An 18,047-nucleotide genomic window follows, 5' to 3' on the forward strand; every position below is an offset into this window, starting at 1 on the left:
CTCTCTCTCTCTCTCTCTCTCTCTCTCTCTCTCTCTCTCTCAATATCGTTGGACTTTGCATAATTTATATGTTTTATTTTAATCTTTCCCTATGAACATCTTTGGCCTTCTTAGAGTTAATGTGCTTTTAGTCGAAATTCGCTCTCTCTCTCTCTCTCTCTCTCTCTCTCTCTCTCTCTCTCTCTCTCTCTCTCTCTCTCTCTCTCTCTCTCTCTCTCTCACATAATTGCAGTTATTTTTATCTCGATGGCCAGAGTACAGCTCTAATCATCCCATTCATATTTTAATTTTCAGAATTTAACAGATTTTCAGTAAAAAAAAAAACTCATTTCACTATAATTATGATGCTCAGGGTAAATATATATATATATATATATATATATATATATATATATATATATATATATATATATATATATATGTATATAATGTATATATACTGTATATTAATGTAATATAAAATGTGTGTGTGTGTGCGTGTGTGGAACTTATAACTCTTTTAGTTGCCTTTTGGCAATTGTTTTTAACCGATGGCATTTGAGTTTTTTATTGTCAACGAAAAAGTTTCACGGGTTCTGTATTTTTAATCTTTTAACCACACCTTTTTTATAATTTTTTTAGAATAAAATTCTTCATCATCGTCTTTCCTTTTGATACACACACACACACACAGAGAGAGAGAGAGAGAGAGAGAGAGAGAGAGAGAGAGAGAGAGAGAGAGAGAGAGAGAATGCCCCGGGCTATCGTACCGCCACCAACACTCTCTAGAACTATTAACTAGAATTTGCAATGGAAATTACTGCATCAAGGGAGTATAGGCAAGGAGGCTGGGAACGACGTAGATGAGAAGCAGCAAAGAAGGGGGGAGGGGAAAGGGGGTTAGGAAGAAGAGGATAAAAGAAAAAAAAAGTTAAGAACGTTTTGGGGGAAAGCAGAGAAAGTAAGAAGCGGAAAGAGAATCTTGGGAGAAAGAAAAACAGAGAGTTAGTTTTCAGGCTTCCTATAATCTCGGAGAAGGGAAAGTACACTGGGTCAAGATTCCTTTATTGCCGTAGAGGAAAACGATGCTACGCATGATTTAGTTTGCTCTCTCTCTCTCTCTCTCTCTCTCTCTCTCTCTCTCTCTCTCTCTCTCTCTCTCTCTCTCTCTCGTATATACATACATGCATACATACATACACACATGTAAGTCGACGTACATTGTGCACACCCACGAATCCGTATTCAAGTAGGAGTTGGTGTCACCTACCATTGAGGGAAACTGCTGATTTTATATATATATATATATATATATATATATATATATATATATATATATATATATATATATATATATATATATATATATATATATATATAAATAATTAATCAGCGTATATATTACATGTACATAATATATATATATTATATATATATATATATATATATATATATATATATATATATATATATATATATATATATATAAAACACAGACGTACACTGATATTTGTTAGAAACTCTTCGTCTGAATATAGTGGATGAAGCTGCTTAGCTACGTTAAAAGATATGTTTAACTGCCACCTTTTCTCCGAGACATTAAATTCAACCATGTTTTACAATATACCTTTCTGATTATGATACACACCTTTTGGGTACAGTTGTTTAAAGACTTGAACGTTGGCAACGTTATCAGATTATCAGACTTGCCTGAAAATATTAAGACTTGAAGACGCCAAGTGTCTTTGAAAGTGGGTTTAAGAAGCAAGGATAGCGTCGCACTTCAAGGATTGAAATTTGGTTGCGAGAAAAAGAAAATCTTGGAAGAAGATTAGATTATTCTTTGCACAGTTCATTTTTATCTTGCTGTCTCATTCGTTGCAGTTATGACATTCAAGTACAGTTATTTTCAGGTTAAACAGATATTTAATTTATCTTTATTTTGCAGTGTATCTCAAGAGTTGTATTTTTGGTGAAATTTTAATCTTAAATGTTACCTAAAGACTAAATGGTAGAACTGTAGAAATAGAGAAATGGCAGCGACTAGTTTCAGTGTAGGCTTGACAATTGCGAACTTCAGTATTCGAAGTCAGATAAAGAAGGATAACGGTAATTATTGGTTCTTAATAAAACAATTTCAAACCAGGAAATTGTAGCTTCTGACCAGGTACGTCTTCATCTAATACAAGTGATACCTTGACAGAAAGATTTCAGGTAACATGAGTTTGTAAGTTAGCCTTTCTTCAGTATTATTAATATTCAGAAGATGAACCCTATTCATATGGAACAAGCCCACAGGGGCCAATGACTTGAAATTCAAGCTCCTAAAGAATATGGCGTTCATTTGGAAGAAGTGACTGAAGGTAACAGGATGGGCAGAAAGAAGCGATCAGTTATTAAAAAAAAAATAATTACTAAATCAATAAATAAATACATGAAAATGTAAGTACATGCACTTTTGAGGTTCCAGTTGCACAACATTTTCAGGGAGACTGTTCCACAGTCCAACGGTGTAATGAATGAAGGGCATAGGTTTATAAACTGAACCTTTGATACATTCACGTACAAAGTGTATGTTAATCTTAATAGTGTATTCCTCCCATAATTTTCATCCTAGAAGGAGACGGTCGTACGGTAGCTTGGCAGAAGAGGAGTTTCTCTTTAATACGCTAAGGTGCGAAAAATATGATACTCCTTAACGTTTAGCGACTGAAGAACCCCATTTTTTTTTATTCTTAACCTTTGGATTATTCTCCTTAACCTTTAGGTAGGAAAAGGGGCTATGATCCTTTAACCCCTCGGGATAAAAGGAGCCATTTCTTCTTTTAACCTTCAGGGCTCTGTAAAATTCTTGACTTCGGCTCATGACATTCTGTGAGGAAAGACTTCAGCGCAGGAAAGAGATTTTGGAAATGAATCTGAAGGCCAGTTCTGCGTCTTGTCTCTATGTAAGCAGTATCAAGAGCGGCACCTTTGCAGTAATGTTCCGCACTTCTCCCGCACATCGTCATTATATAAGGAGGCACCGCATCTGTTATTGGGTTGTGATGAAACTCCTCACAGAGCGGCGGAGGGATTCGATTCCAATTGGGGAACCGGGAGAAGAGGCACGATAGATTACCGCCTTTTACGTCGGGCATCTCGGTGCCCTCTCGACCGACGCACTTGCCGGTGCTGCCCCCACCTCCTTGACACCGACCCCTCTTCATCCCCCCCCACCATTTTCGTCCTCCCCTACCCTTCTTCTTCATTCTTCCTATCCCTCTTCATTCCCCTACCCCTCTCCGTCCTTCCCTACCCCTCTTTCTCCCCATACCCCTCTTCATCCTTTCCCCCTTCCCCTCTTCATCCTTTCCCCCTCCCCCTTTCCCCGTTTGTTCACCCCATACCCCTCTTCGTCCTTATCCTCTCAGCCTATCCCTGTTCGTTCTCCCCCTACCCCTCTTCGTCCTCCCTATCTCGCTTGTACCCTGCCCATTTTTTTCCTCTTTTTTCAACTAGAATAAGTTTGTTCCCCGGTTCTGTAGGACGGTTTTCTTCGTCTTTTTAAATCTCGAAATGCCCGCTTTACGACAAACATGTTTCTCGGGTGGGAAAAAAAAGATCCCTTCGTAATTATGTTTAAAACGTTGCCTTATATTATTAATTAATTAGAGAGAGAGAGAGAGAGAGAGAGAGAGAGAGAGAGAGAGAGAGAGAGAGAGAGATTGCCGGCAAATGTTGTTCTTCTCTCTCTCTCTCTCTCTCTCTCTCTCTCTCTCTCTCTCTCTCTCATTCCGGAGCCGAAAGAGAAATAGTTCATTAGTAAAGGAATATTACGCGTGTGAGGCAAAGGTTAATGATATGCAGCACAGTGAGAAATTGAGGTAATAGCCCGTAAAGAGGGTAGAAAGTTATAATGGCTTTATTGAGAGAACTGGCATTACTAATTCATAACAGTTGGAGAAACATGGCCAGGGGAGGGAGCTAACACCACTCCATAGCCTGTGTTGTTGTTTTCGTTTTTATTGATGTTGGCACATGCTGCGGCGCTCCAGATTTTGCTTATGTTGCGTTATGTTGTTTTAAGCGATTATTGATAATTGCGCTTTGAAATAACTAGCTTTTACCGAGAGGTAACAAATAGTCCATTTCTCCTGTAGTTATTAGTGTAGATAGGTATATTTTCGTTGGTTTAATAGGAGCACCGCTGATTAATCCTTTATATGGTTAGGTTCTTCAATGAGGAAAAGAACGCACTGGATTTACGCCAAAAATAAAAGCTGTAAACGGTGTTCGTTTGCCCCAAAGTGATCAGGTTTTGGTCATAACCGCAAGTGGAGTATCCCATTCGGAGTCTCTCTCTCTCTCTCTCTCTCTCTCTCTCTCTCTCTCTCTCTCTCTCTCTCTCTCTCTCTCTCTCTCTCCCCCCCGTCCCCCTTTCAGTCGCTTGCGAAAACGATAATCATTTTCCGACTTGATTTTGCGTCCGGGGAGAATTTTGGCGTAATTCGACTATATAAGTCTTGACCCCCTTCAGAGAGTAGGAAGATGTAGCAAGCTTGTAAAGGAGGACTGTGAAGTAATGTGTATGATCATCAATACTCAGTAATGGAAGGTCTGAAAAAACATATCGGGTCCTTGACGTCTTTTTCTTACATTAACCATGTTGCAAAATAACCTTTGTTTATTACGATAACCTTTGCTTTTATATGCTTTACAGAGTATATCTTCCCATTTATCATTTGCTAGGCATCCACATGGCCGCTTTGATGATTATTGCATAGCATAATTCCAATCATAAATTTTATGCCAGTGACAATTATTTGCAATTTTGTTTGTGCATGAGAGAGAGAGAGAGAGAGAGAGAGAGAGAGAGAGAGAGAGAGAGAGAGAGAGAGAGAGAGAGAGAGAGAGAGAATCTCATAACCTGCCTTCAATTTTAGTGACTTATTTTAATAACATCTAATTTTTAGTTCGCATGCTTAATGATTCCACACGACTAATGAAACCATTCATTGAAATCCTTCTTTTTTCTTTTCCAGGGTTTGGCTTCGTCACTTTCGAAAGCGAGGACGTAGTAGACAAAGTATGCGAGATTCATTTTCACGAGATCAATAACAAGATGGTGAGTATGACGAGGGAAAACAGGTGGTTTTCAGTTTCCTTAAAAATTCCTTAGGAGAAAACAACACAACAGCAGCAGCAGCAGCAGCAGCAGCAGCTGGCAGTGAGAGAGAACTTTGTCACATTTTTTTTTTCCACTTTGGTGTTTTCAAAGCTTTAGGTCTAGATTTACTACTGATCCACTTAGACGAGATTGTTTGATTTGCTGGAGATGATAATGTTAATAATAATGTGGTCTTTTTGACGTGGTAGATTTGGTTGGCTTTTAAGGTTTACTTATGTGTATCAGACTGTAATCCGTAGGGTTGTGATCAGATTTTTTTCTGGCTTGAAATTAGAACCATAGGCATGATTATTATCCTTAGTCTTACTAGGATGAAATTAGTCTTTTAGGTTCGATATTTTTCTATACCTTCTAGTCCGCTAGGCTTGAGTTAGTTATTTTCACAGTGAATTTTTAGTGTGTTAGGCTTACTCTCTTTTTAGATTGCTGATAGATAGTTAGGATGGAGTTTCATCGTGTTACATGTATATATATATACTATATATATATGTATCCTTTCAAGGAAAAGACAACAACGGTTTTGGATCTACTTCAACCAGTTGTAAATTGATTAACAACCAGTAAAATTATTTATCAGAATTCAAATGATACAACGCAATGGAATGTTTATTGGGAGCACGAATGTTCATTTTTGTAAGTCAATGTTTTTTTTTTTTTCTGAAGGTCGACTTCGTTTATCCTGGTTTGAAGTCGGCGATATAAATTTATATTTATTTTCGCTTCAGTTTTTGTAATTTTTGAAATGGCAGAGAAATAATCTCTTATTTAATCTTACTGTATTCCTCTCTCTCTCCAAAAGCAACTTTTAAGAAAAATCATTGGTATATTGAAAGATGAGATACCAATGTTTCATATAATTGCGTTCGAACGAAAAAAATGGACGCCAAGTCCCTACCCATTTTATTTGCAGATCTTCTTCTTCTTCTTCTTCTTCTTCTTCTTCTTTGAAATGGAAGATAAGACGTTCCTGTTTTCTTAGCCCTGTGGAAGGCGCTAGTGCATCGATCATTTTCCTGTCTCTCCGCCCTCCGTGTCTTAGGTGGTCTGGTGTCAGTATTCGGGTAATCTTTCGCGAACCAAACATTTCCAGAGTTCGCTTTGTAGACTGGTTCATTTTTTGTGTTTCACTTTCTTTTTTAGTTTTTATTTTAAACCTTTTCCATATTGGGGCATTTATAGCACCTAGAAGAAATTATTCCCGGTCTTTGCTACGTAGACTCAGTATTCCGGTAACCTTTCGCGAACCAAAGATTTCCAGAGCTTCGCTTTGTAAATTGGTTCACTTTTTTGGTTCACTTTTTTATTTTTTTTAAACAATTTCCATATTTGGGTATTTATAGCATCTGGAAAAATTACTCCAGATTTTGGCTCTGTAAACTGGTTCAACTTTTCCTCTCCGAAGCACTTTGGTAAACTGGGTAGTTCATAGCATCCTGGAATAATATTTTGAAACATTTATATTATAAGTATTTGGGATTGTTTAAACTATGCTCCTAGAGCGCTGAATACATGCCTTTTGTAGTATTCTGAAATTGTTTTCCGAAATTCCTAACCCAAAATACCTTTTTAATGCAGAAAAGAGAAAACTATTGAGAAATGTCATGTGCAACACGACGCTATGTAAATACTGTATAAATTAAAAAGGGATTTTTGTGCGTGTGCTGTGCTGTGGCCTCACAACCTATTGGAGAAAAATATATATTCGTTTATCTCTTGGTTGCGTGCTAGTGTGCGGACTCTAGTTATTCATGAAGAATGTTAGTGGACCTTATTTTATTTTAGTTTTTTTTTTTCCCTTAAAGCAAAAGAAAATATTTTAATCATATCGAAACGGATTGGTGACGAGGCAAAGTATTTTCTTGCGTAGTTATCTAACATAATTATTTTTTAGTTTTCTGTAAAAGAAAACTATTGTGCCGGCTTTGTTAGTCCGTCCGCACTTTTTTCTGTCCGCACTTTTTCTCTCCGCCCTCAGATCTTAAAAACTACTGAAGCTAGAGGGCTGCAAAGTGGTATGTTGATAATCCACCCTCCAATCATCAAACATACCAAATTGCAGCCCTGTAACCTCAGTAGTTTTTTTTTTATTTAAGGCTAAAGTTAGCCATACTCGTGCTTCTGGCAGCGACATAGGATATGCCACCACCGGGCTTTGGTTAAAGTCACATTGGCCGCGGCTTATACAGCATTATACCGAGACCACAGTAAGTAGATCTGTTTTCGGTGGCTTTGATTATACGCTGTACAGAAAACTCGATTACACCCAAGAAACTTTGGCGCATTGTTTACTTGTTTATTGTTTTGCCTGTATTCTTAGCTTAGGTGTTTAATTTTGGCTCTCAAATCTTTGTTTATGTCAAAGAATGCTCCCACTACTTAACACTCAAGCCAAAATTTATGTTCTCATTTTCTCAAATGCGGAATAATTGTTTGTGATCGTCCTTATCGCTTTGTCTTACACTGTTATCAGTATTTTGACATTGGGATAGTTTTCTATTCCTCTCCTCTAACCATCATTTCTCTCACGACTTATCTTCTTCGTCAACTTCGTTGCCTGCCTCTCTCTCTCTCTCTCTCTCTCTCTCTCTCTCTCTCTCTCTCTCTCTCTCATCTATCTTGGATCTTCCTTCATCCAAAGCCCGATTTCCTACGCTGCCATAATTTCCCGTCGCTCTCTGTTCATTCCCCGAGGGTAATTTTTACTAATCATTTCTTTCGATGTGTGTGTGTTTTTTTTTTTAATTCCTCCATGTCCTCTTTTTTTCTCCCTTCTCGTCATCTATTTCAATTCAGTCTTTCATTTTAATATTCGTTTTTCTTTTCGTTAATATTCTCCTGACCTCATTTTCTGCCCCTCACTCCCCGATTCTCTCCGTTTTTTTTATTCACACCCTTTCCGTTGCTTTCCCCTCCTCCTCAGTCAGTTCGAGCTTAAAGTTCTTAGCCTCATTCCTCCCGTTTTTGCTTATCCATTTTCCATTCCCCTCGCCCTCCCCTGCCCCTCACCTCCCCTCCCTCGTCCCCTCCACCACACGACTGGTTCTTTTGACATTCCCGCGGAACTTCGATTCTTGCCGTTCCTATTCGACGCCATTCGATCAGATCAGATTTTTCATCGTTTCTTTGCATATTCTTCTTTATTCTTTTCTTTGCATATTCCTCTTTCTCCTTATACTCTTCGGTATGTTTGTCTCTCTGCCCTTTCTAATCTATGCTTCTCGGGCCTCCATCTATTTTCCTTTTTTTCTCTCTCTCTCTCTCTCTCTCTCTCTCTCTCTCTCTCTCTCTCTCTCTCTCTCTCTCTCTCTCTCTCTTCCACTGGTATCTATATATTCTTCCTGCTTATCTCCGTTCGTTTTTCTTAAAATTTCTACTCATTGTTTCTATTCTTTCTTCGCCATTTTCTGTTTCTTCGTTCGTATAGTTCCTTCATTTACGTTCTCTTCCCACATTTCTTTCTTTCCGATGCTTCTCTTCTCGTTCTTTTACTCTTCTCATCCCATTTTCATCCCCTAGCTCCTTGCCACCTCTTTTATCTCTTTCCTTCCAACTTTCGCTTCCATCCCTTATTTTTCCTCCCTTATATATGTGAACGCACTTGACCTAATCCCTTTCTTGTTCATCCCTTCTTTTTCTTCCCATTTTTTGTGCCTCCTTTAGTGCATTCCCCTACTCCTCCTCTTCCTCTTCTTCCTCCTCCTCCTCTTCTTCTTCTTTCTCCTCCTCCTCTTCTTCTTTTTCTTTCTCCTCTTCTTCTTCTTCTTTCTCCTCCTCCTCCTCCTCTTTCTCCTCTTCTACTCCTACCTTTCCTTCCTCTTCTTCCTCTTCTTCTACTCCCACCTTTTCCTCCTCCTTCTCTTCTACTCCTACCTTTTCCTCCTCCTCCTCCTCTCAGCCACACATTTCCATTTTGAACATTTGTGGTGGGGAAGATTTGTTTAAATCCTGAGCATTTTCTCGTTGAACATTTAATCTAATTTCGAATTCGTTCCGGATCACTTCGAGCTAGGGAATTTCTCATTTCGGTTACACGCGCACATACTACTAGCTCGCAGTCCAAACCTTTTCTATCATCAGAACACCCTTCAACGGCTTCTTTTCTCTCTCTCTCTCTCTCTCTCTCTCTCTCTCTCTCTCTCTCTCTCTCTCTCTCTCTCTCTGTGTTTGTCGTTGTTCTGTTGCATATATTTGTGATTTTTAGTATGCGTTTCGTTGTTGCCAAGTCCTATGACTTACCAGCCCAAGGCACTACTCTTTGAGATCAACAGTAACAAGACTTCAACCGTAGTTGTTGATAGATCATTTGTACCTAAGAGAGAGAGAGAGAGAGAGAGAGAGAGAGAGAGAGAGAGAGAGAGAGAGAGAGAGAGAGCTCAACGGAAAAGAGATAGAGGATGGACTACAGGGAACGGAAACACTGCATATCGGAGGGGAGGGGAGAGGATTTGGAAGGGGAGCAATATCTGAAATACGTCGTAGCGGGCGGGTTCTACATTTCCCACTTAGCGTAACCACAATTTAGGGAAGAGAAAGTACCGGGGATGAAGAGATGATTTTTTGGGGGTGTTGTTGAATGGGCAATGTTGGGGAGAAACGCGATAACGAGAGAATTTACGAAGTGTTCTAGAGTGGATGGATTATCCACATGTCACTCTTCCTAAAAATAAGAAAAACGAATTCGTTCAACTCGACAGAGTCAACGAGTAAACGAAGCGGGGGCTCATTTGCCGTTGAGATACTTTTGGAGAATGTGTGGAACGCCCGTCAACAATATTAGACTAATGAAAATTAAAGTGATTCTTGTTTGTCACCGCAAACTGAAGTTTGTTATAATAAGCCGTCGAGATTTCTTAATTATTAAATGATTTATTGTAAGCAACTTTCAAGGTACTGTAGATTAGGGAAGTAGAAGTACACTGAATTACCTGCTTTAATGCTTGAAGCATTTGCGTTTTGGAATAATAAACGTGTTCGGTATTTTTACCCGCGTCGATGACTGTATCATTTGCAGTATGTATAGTATTAAATAAAAACGGTCAGTTCACTGACGTTATTTAATTTACATTTAATTAAATTCTTCGTGTGGTTTTTATTAGTGATTTTAAGTACATTTTTACACATTAATATAATGTGTGCGTGTTTGTGTGTGGTGAGAGAAGAGAGCCTCATCTTTCCCTTATTCTTCAAAGGGTCTTAACTTCTTCCCTCCTTAATTCCTACTCCCTCCTTACCTCCTCCTCCTTCCTTAATTCCCTCCTCCCTCCCGCCTGCCATCGTTCCTGACACCTGTCCTTTTATAATGAGGTCCCTTTATCGTGTTTTTCATTTTACTTCGTCTTTACGGCAGTTTCCCGGAGTACCTTCATTTTGTGAATTGGAAGCCTCCGAGTTTTCCTCTCTCGTACTTTTATTTAAATACGGACGAAAGCAGTTTTTAATAAAACTCTTATTTGGTCGAGGTTTATTCAGAGCTTGTAAATCTTTGTTCTTATAATTTTAAAACAAGGTCTTCATTGAGTAGTTTTATTTAAATACGGACGAAAGTAGTTTTATTGAAGTTTTTATAGGGCCGAGCTTTATTCGGATTAATTTACGTAGTTCTTGTTGTTTAAAAAAGGTCCTCGTTGAGTGTTTATTTAAATACGGACGGAAGTAGTTTTTAGTAAAGCTCTTATTTGCCCGGGCTTTATTCAGATTAGTCTTACATAGTTCTTATGATTCAAAAACAAGGTCTTGATTGACTAATTTTATTTAAATACAGACGAAAGTAGTTTTTTTTTTCGTTAGAGCTTCTATTTGGCCAAGGTTTATTCAGAATCTGTTAATCTCACGTAGCTCTTATAATTTAAAAACAAGGTCTTAATGGATTAGTTTTATTTAAATACGGACGAAAAGAGTTTTTAACAAAGCTTTTATTCGACCGAGGTTTATTCAGATTAATCTTAAACAGTACTTATAATTAAAAACAAGTTCCTCATTGATTTTCGTGCGTCCGCTGCACTGATTGCAAACGAATCAGTGAAATGTATTGCATCGCGGCGGACCCGTAATGGGTCATGCCGTAAAATGAGTCACTGCCTGGGAAAATAGGAAAGCGCGAAGGTTGGACATCGATAGATTTAATGTTGGAGTGGGCCGTTGCTTCCCGGTATAAAAGAGGTACTTCGGTGAAACTGTCATATTTTGGTGCCACGCGGGGAAAAAAAAGGGGTGGGTATGGAGAAATTGTAGGTAGAAAGCCCCTCGGGGGAAAAAGAGAGAGGAATAATGAGGGAAGCGGAATGAATTATGCAAAGAGAGGAGTAAAAGGGGATAATGAGGAAGAATGCAAGGATGGGGATTTGTTTGCGAAGGAAGAACTGGAGGAAAATTAGGGCGTATAATAAGGAAGATTGCAAGGAAAAACGAGGAGAAAAAGGAGGTATGAAGAAGAGGAAGGAAAAGAATGAGCAAGGGACGCACTGAAATGTATATTTATGTACGTGGGTTGTGTATGTGGGGTTTAAGTAGAAGAATGAATAAACAGATAACAAAAAGCACGAAAGTGCACTTCTCGGATTGAATACACGCTAGGCGTTTGGATGGAAGCTCCGGACCAATAAATATGTCTGGATGTTTTATTGGAAAATACAGTAACTTTACGCATGGAACATTTTCCTCCCAGCTCTGCTAAATTAAGAAGAGCTGAAACAACACGTTTTCTATGCCCTCCCCCCCATTCTATTCCTCCCCTCTTCTTTCTATACCCTCTCTTGATAACCCCTCCCCCCAACACACCTCCACTCTTCCCCAGCCTTCCTCTCTCCTCTCTCCACTCCAACTCCACTTTTCGTTCAATACCGGACGTAAAAATGGTGATTGGGAAGAGGAAAATGTTTGCTTCGGGGGAACTGTTGTTCGAATAATAATGGCAGGTAACAGTAAAGCAGTATTACTCCCTTTTTCATGTTAGAGCAGTAAATTGGTTTTGAGATGTATTGGGGGCGAAATAACTTTTGCATGGAAATACGTAATAGCGCGTAATGGCGGCGAATGAGATACTTCCATGCGGGGATGTCATAGAACGGATATTGGTTGTGGGTTCTAATAGGTCAGATGTGTAGTAATGTCTGCTTGAGAAGTTTAATTAAATGATAAAGATGGACAGGATAATAATTTCACGTGCGTCAGTGTGAGCATGTGTAGTGTCAGTAAATGGTACAGAGTTTGTATTGTACATGTTCATAGTATTTATAAAGAAAGTGTATTCGCACCCTGTTGTATGTATCGATTACAAACAAAAGCAATATCGTGAAATGTCTACTTTCATGCATATCAGGCTGCTTGCCCGAGTCTTGTCAACCAGAAATATGAAGGAGACGCATTTCTTGGAATTTGTCCGTTTTGGTTACCTCACGAATGCTTTTATTTTCTTCTTGCGTTACTATCCTTTGCGGCATCGCGCAAGATTTGTGATTTTTACCATATTGGCGACCCTCCACATCTAGAGGGAGAAATCGTATAGTTAATTTCATATCATTATTATGAATGAAGCGATGTTAGGAAGGTATATATTACTAGTTAATTTCATATCATTATTATGAATGAAGTTATGTTAGGAAGGTATATATTACTGGTTGATCTTTGTACATCCATCTGTCCATTAGTATAGTACGATGACGCGTGAACGCTTAATCAACAATAACAGGAAACCATGGAACATGTATTATGGAAATCCTTATTGAAAAAAGTAATATCCGAGTTTATAGGCAATTTGAGCCTGTTTGCGAGACTCATTCCGCGTGACCGAAAATGATTGTGTATACTCTTGAGTAAGTTAAGGGTGGGGGAGGGAGGGAGGGAGGGACGGCCTTCGTTCTCAGGGGGTTATCCGAGGCCATAAAATCCCCCGCTGTGCCATAAATTAACATACAAGTGTGGCATTAACATGTGTTAATGTCTTCTGGACCAGATATCAGACCTTGTCGCCGAACTGCTACTTGTTATGCCCTCTCTAACCAAAACTTTATAGGGAGTAGACAGCACCAAGAACTCTTTCATAGCCCGCGTCGAGAGAAATTGATGGAGAGAGAGAGAGAGAGAGAGAGAGAGAGAGAGAGAGAGAGAGAGAGAGAGAGAGAGAGAGAGAGAAATCTAGTTAACGGCACCCTTTTAGAGATTCCAATGGTGCAGGGTTTGATTCAATATATTTTCTGCGTCAGAATTACTTAAACTTTCATTGCTGGGATGATTGATTCCATTTATACGTCCTGTAATTGAACATCGCTTTTGCCCAGGATACACAGCACAGAAGGCGAACTTCCTAAAGGGACAAGGTATTTCTGGCGCAGTACAGATGTAGTAGTGCGTGTGTGTTGGAAGGCGAGCGGGCGTGCTCGCGCGCGCCCACCCCGGCGTGTTTTGGTTGTTGAGGAGAAGAGGGAGGGAATTGAATTTGAAATCTTGCTTGCTGCTGAAATCCTCAGAGCATGTCTAATTTTATGCCGCAACTTGTCTCTAAAGTGGGATGTCCCTCTTGTCCTTAACTAATTCCAAAACTTATTTCACTTTCAAGTTGTTCTTCGACCCCTGCCCCTCCTCCTCCACCCCCTTCCCCATCGCCAATCCTCCTCCTCCCCTCCCCTCCCCTCCCCTCCCCTCTCAGCACCTCGCCCCCATCATCATCATTGTCCTCTCTCTCTCTCTCTCTCTCTCTCTCTCTCTCTCTCTCTCTCTCTCTCTCTGCAGAAATCTGTCACCAGCGTCAACTGTTCTTCTGATGTGTTTACTTCTAATAATGATTTATTTCGGTTCCAGCTTTGTGTTGTACTTTACTTATCTTCATATGTCAACATTCGCTTTTTGTGTTGGTGATTTCGTCATGATGAATATTCAGATAAACATTTTCCGCGTAAATACCTACCATGATGGCATACAAGCTACCGAGAGAGAGAGAGAGAGAGAGAGAGAGAGAGAGAGAGAGAGAGAGAGAGAGAGAGAGAGAGAGAGAGAGAGAGAGCGAGCAACTTTCAAGGGGAAAATATAGGGAAGGAAATGCCATAAGAAGCGATAAGCCATCGAGAGAGAGAGAGAGAGAGAGAGAGAGAGAGAGAGAGAGAGAGAGAGAAGTCATACGCGTTGATAAAGCGATACTGTAACAGAGTCGACACATAAAATAAGCGGCCGTGGTCTTTGCTGAAGAAAAATGGACATTACCTAGATGTCGACGGTCAGTAGCTTTTCCTAATAGAAAGGTGATCGTAACTTCCTTCTAAGAGATTCTGTTTCAGATATTTTTCACTGTCTCACATTGCAACCCTAACTTAACCTTCCTCATTTTTCACTGCTAGACCTCTTGCTCTATCCATTCTGGTAGATAATCACTCTCTCTCTGAGCTCATACACACATACACACACACAGTTTTGATCAATTGATGGTGATTAGGAACCCGCTTTTCAGATTGTTCAGCGTAGTTAATGCATTGATCATTTTCTTCACAGTTTTCATATTGAAAATTAAGACACTTGACGCTTTTCCTTCTCTACTTCGGTCGACTATTTAAGCCATCTAAGTACGATTCCTCTTTTGTTAAAGACAAGGCATCCCAGTACCACTTTAAATGTACGATGAAGTTGACTCGTCAATAGCTTTCATAGCGGTCTCCCCGTAGGGGGCTAGCGCCGTCAGTATACCACACGCGGTGTCCCTTTGGGCCCTAGCTACAACCCCTTTCATTCCTTTTTACTACACGTCCGTTCATATTCTCTTTCCTCCGTCCTACTTTCCATCCTCTCCTAACAACTGTTTCAACATCATTTTCATCGCTGAATGACTTAAGTCCTAGGGCTTGTCCTTTGGCCTAAACTTTATATTTCAATTCCAGTTCCATCCACTGCGGTCGCTCATAAGCAGGAACTTGCATAGGTGCATGCAAGACAGTCGACTCTGCCGGCTCTTTTTAATTCGTCGAAAATTGAGCCATTCGTCAAGTGCTTTGGTAACTTGGAATTTGTATCTTTCGCCTGAATTTCTTCCTCTCTCATTTTTCTGGGACACGTAAAAGTGGATGTTGTAACTCCTCTGAAAATCTCGAGTATCCTTCAAAGTGTAAATTTGTTGCAACATCCCCTCCCTTCCTCTCCCCCTCTCCTTTCCCCTTCCCCTTCCCTCTTCACCCAGTCCCCCGCATCGTCTTTCTCGCCTTTGCTACCTAGGATTTAATTTTGTTTACTTTAGGTTCGTCAATGGTTTGCCTTCTTACGCGAAGGCGTACGAGAGAAAAAGCGTGATAGAGCACTGCTGTGTCAGGAGAAGGATGCTCATTCCGTCTGAATCTTTATGGGTTGCAGTGTTTGTAGATTTGCGTAAAATTTCTCTGGATTTTATTTGAAATGATACTTCTCGTAATTGTATTCTAATAATAGATAGTTTTGTATGTTGGATCGCTCACATTATGACCATGACTGTCTACCCGAATTTATATTTTCTGCCAGTATTAGCATAAAAAAAATCTTGCACCTGAATTAATATCTTCTAGTTCCAACGTAAGGGAAAGAATTCGCACGGCCGACTACACATCAAGTATCAGCATATAGTTAAAAAAAAAAAAAAAAAAATCGCTCACCCGACCTTTTAGCTTCTACATGAATCTGCACGTTTGGAAAGATAAAATCTTAACGAAGCTCTCGCCAAAAGCGTCATTTCAGAAATAAGTTAAATCACTCAATAGATAAATGATTATGTTTTACCGAAATAGAATGAGGACGGCTGCTGGCAGTATCTGATAAAGGTTCTTGTACAAATCTTTTGTTTCGAAGGTTTTATCTTATTTTATCCTATCCGGATCATGTATAGAACTTTGTCCACTTAAAATCTGTTATAATAAATCATCTTAATATTAATCGGTGTCGTTATCGCCTTGTGAGTGTTGGATGATACTACCCACAACCTGCGGAGAATGTAAAAATTTTCTTTGTGTTACTGTATCGTTTATCATCAAGTCAGAAGTATATTTTTCTACGTAAAGGGTAAAATATAAGGTGTGCGTAATTAACACACTCCAGTGTTGTGCAGTGGAGTGTAAAACCAGTAAAGTGGGGTAGACCCTTGATTGTAAACTGAAAAATGAATTACCACGGATGAGTGGAGATTTGTAGAGGTGAAAGGACAGGAAAGAGTTTAGTAGCGAAAAATCACGATGGAGGCTTTGAAGAGAATAATATATAACCTAACTAGTTAAATATGCAAATTACTTACTTTCTTTTCCTTCATCCACACCGCTATCCCTGAGAAAAGCGGCGTCTTCTCCAACTATTTGTATTGACAGCATTTTCCTTAGCTAAATCCTTCTTTTCCGAATCATCCTCCATTTTAACATGTCTTCTAATCCTTCCCATCCCTCTTGACCATCTACACCTAGCGGGTTCCATCCAACCCTCCACATTCACACCCAAACAGCCATTCTTACCACATGTCCGTACCATCATATTCTCGATTCTTATCACATCAGTAATCTCGACCACCCTGATATTCCAGTTTCTACATTTCCAGCCACTCAGGAAGCAAGATCCTCTAAATCTTCCTCAGTATCCTCATTTCTGTTCGTTCCAGTTCCTGTTCCTTCTTCCTTCTTACTGCTCATGTACATGGTCTGATTACTGTACAATAAATTTTATTTTCATTTTCTGTGACGTTCTTTGTCACACACACGCTAACCCTGCCCCGCCCTCCATTTCTCTCTAGCTTCCCTTATCCTATTTACAACCTCATCTACACCCTCACTCCGGGCTTAAAGCAGATTCTTAGTACTGTATATAAAATTCTCTACCTGTTACAAATCTTTATGCAAATTTCTAACAGTCATTGCCAAATGATAAGTAGTAAGACGTAGATGAACTACCCATGCTTCCCCTGTCATTCAGTTACCGAAGGCGATTGCCGTGTCAAATGGATCGAGATACTCTACCAAATAATCTGAGTATTCCCCGTATACATGTTTATATTCTATATATGTGGTCACACATCGCGTCTGGGTAAAAGGGAATGATTATCTTTTAATTGAATCCCGGATTATAAAGACAACGAACATGTGCCAAAGAAAAAGTGATACCGGAACGCTCGATTTATAAAAACGGAAGTAGAGGGGTGTTCACAGTGGCTCTCAGTTATTGTATGCATGTATGTATGTACTCAGATAGAATCTTCAAGTAGATGGTACTTTTAAACCCTTGAAACAACCCATTTATAACAATAGACTACGGCTTTAAAAACCATAGTCGTTGAGTCACTGTTGCACAAGTCATTATATCCAATGACAACGAGTGTTTCTTAACTGTGACTTCAACAGTATGCCGTAGATACGAGCAAGAAAAAAAGGGCAATTCGTCTGAGCTTCGTGAATTGGTAGATTATATTACATGAATTAGTAGATTTATATAATTTTGCAGAGTCGCACTGGTCCTGTGAAAACAAGAAAGTGAAAGACAAAAATCTGTTAACCCCTAAAGCAATAAATGACGTGTACTCTATGTAGAAAGATGGAATATTGATGAGGTATCAAAATGTTAAAATAGGGTTCGTTTAAGATTTAACGAGCGTGATTTGTGTTAACATGTTTGCGGCTAGATATATTGTTATAATGCATAACTGATATATTGTTGTAATGCGTAACTGAAGAAAATGAGAAAATATTGGTATGCTACAATGTGTAATCATTTACACGCGCGGAACTTTGAACTTTCTTATACTCAGATATATTAAGCCACAAAACTTACACTTTCAATTGACAAGAACATCTGCCGCGGCCAGAATTCGTTTCTAGGCCTTTGGTTAAATTTCAGTGATAAACGGTCGATTTGTGACCATTCGCCAGTCAAAAGTTATAAGTTGTTATCGAGTTTGCTGTACTTATTTCTGACG

The 18,047-nt window shown here is 39.3% G+C and overlaps 1 protein-coding gene across 4 annotated transcripts in view; it reads left to right on the forward strand.

Moving 5' to 3' along the window:
- Positions 1-18,047, forward strand: part of Rbp6 (RNA-binding protein 6) — a 1,287,678-nt gene that overhangs the window by 1,224,191 nt on the left and 45,440 nt on the right. For all 4 annotated transcript variants that reach the window (XM_067118389.1, XM_067118390.1, XM_067118392.1 and 1 more), the window contains exon 8: positions 5,004-5,086. In XM_067118389.1, the coding sequence (XP_066974490.1) occupies positions 5,004-5,086 (83 nt within the window). The remainder of the gene's footprint in view (positions 1-5,003; positions 5,087-18,047) is intronic.

The sequence above is a fragment of the Macrobrachium rosenbergii genome, chromosome 16, assembly GCF_040412425.1.
Source record: "Macrobrachium rosenbergii isolate ZJJX-2024 chromosome 16, ASM4041242v1, whole genome shotgun sequence".
NCBI classification, from domain to species: Eukaryota; Metazoa; Arthropoda; class Malacostraca; order Decapoda; family Palaemonidae; genus Macrobrachium; species Macrobrachium rosenbergii.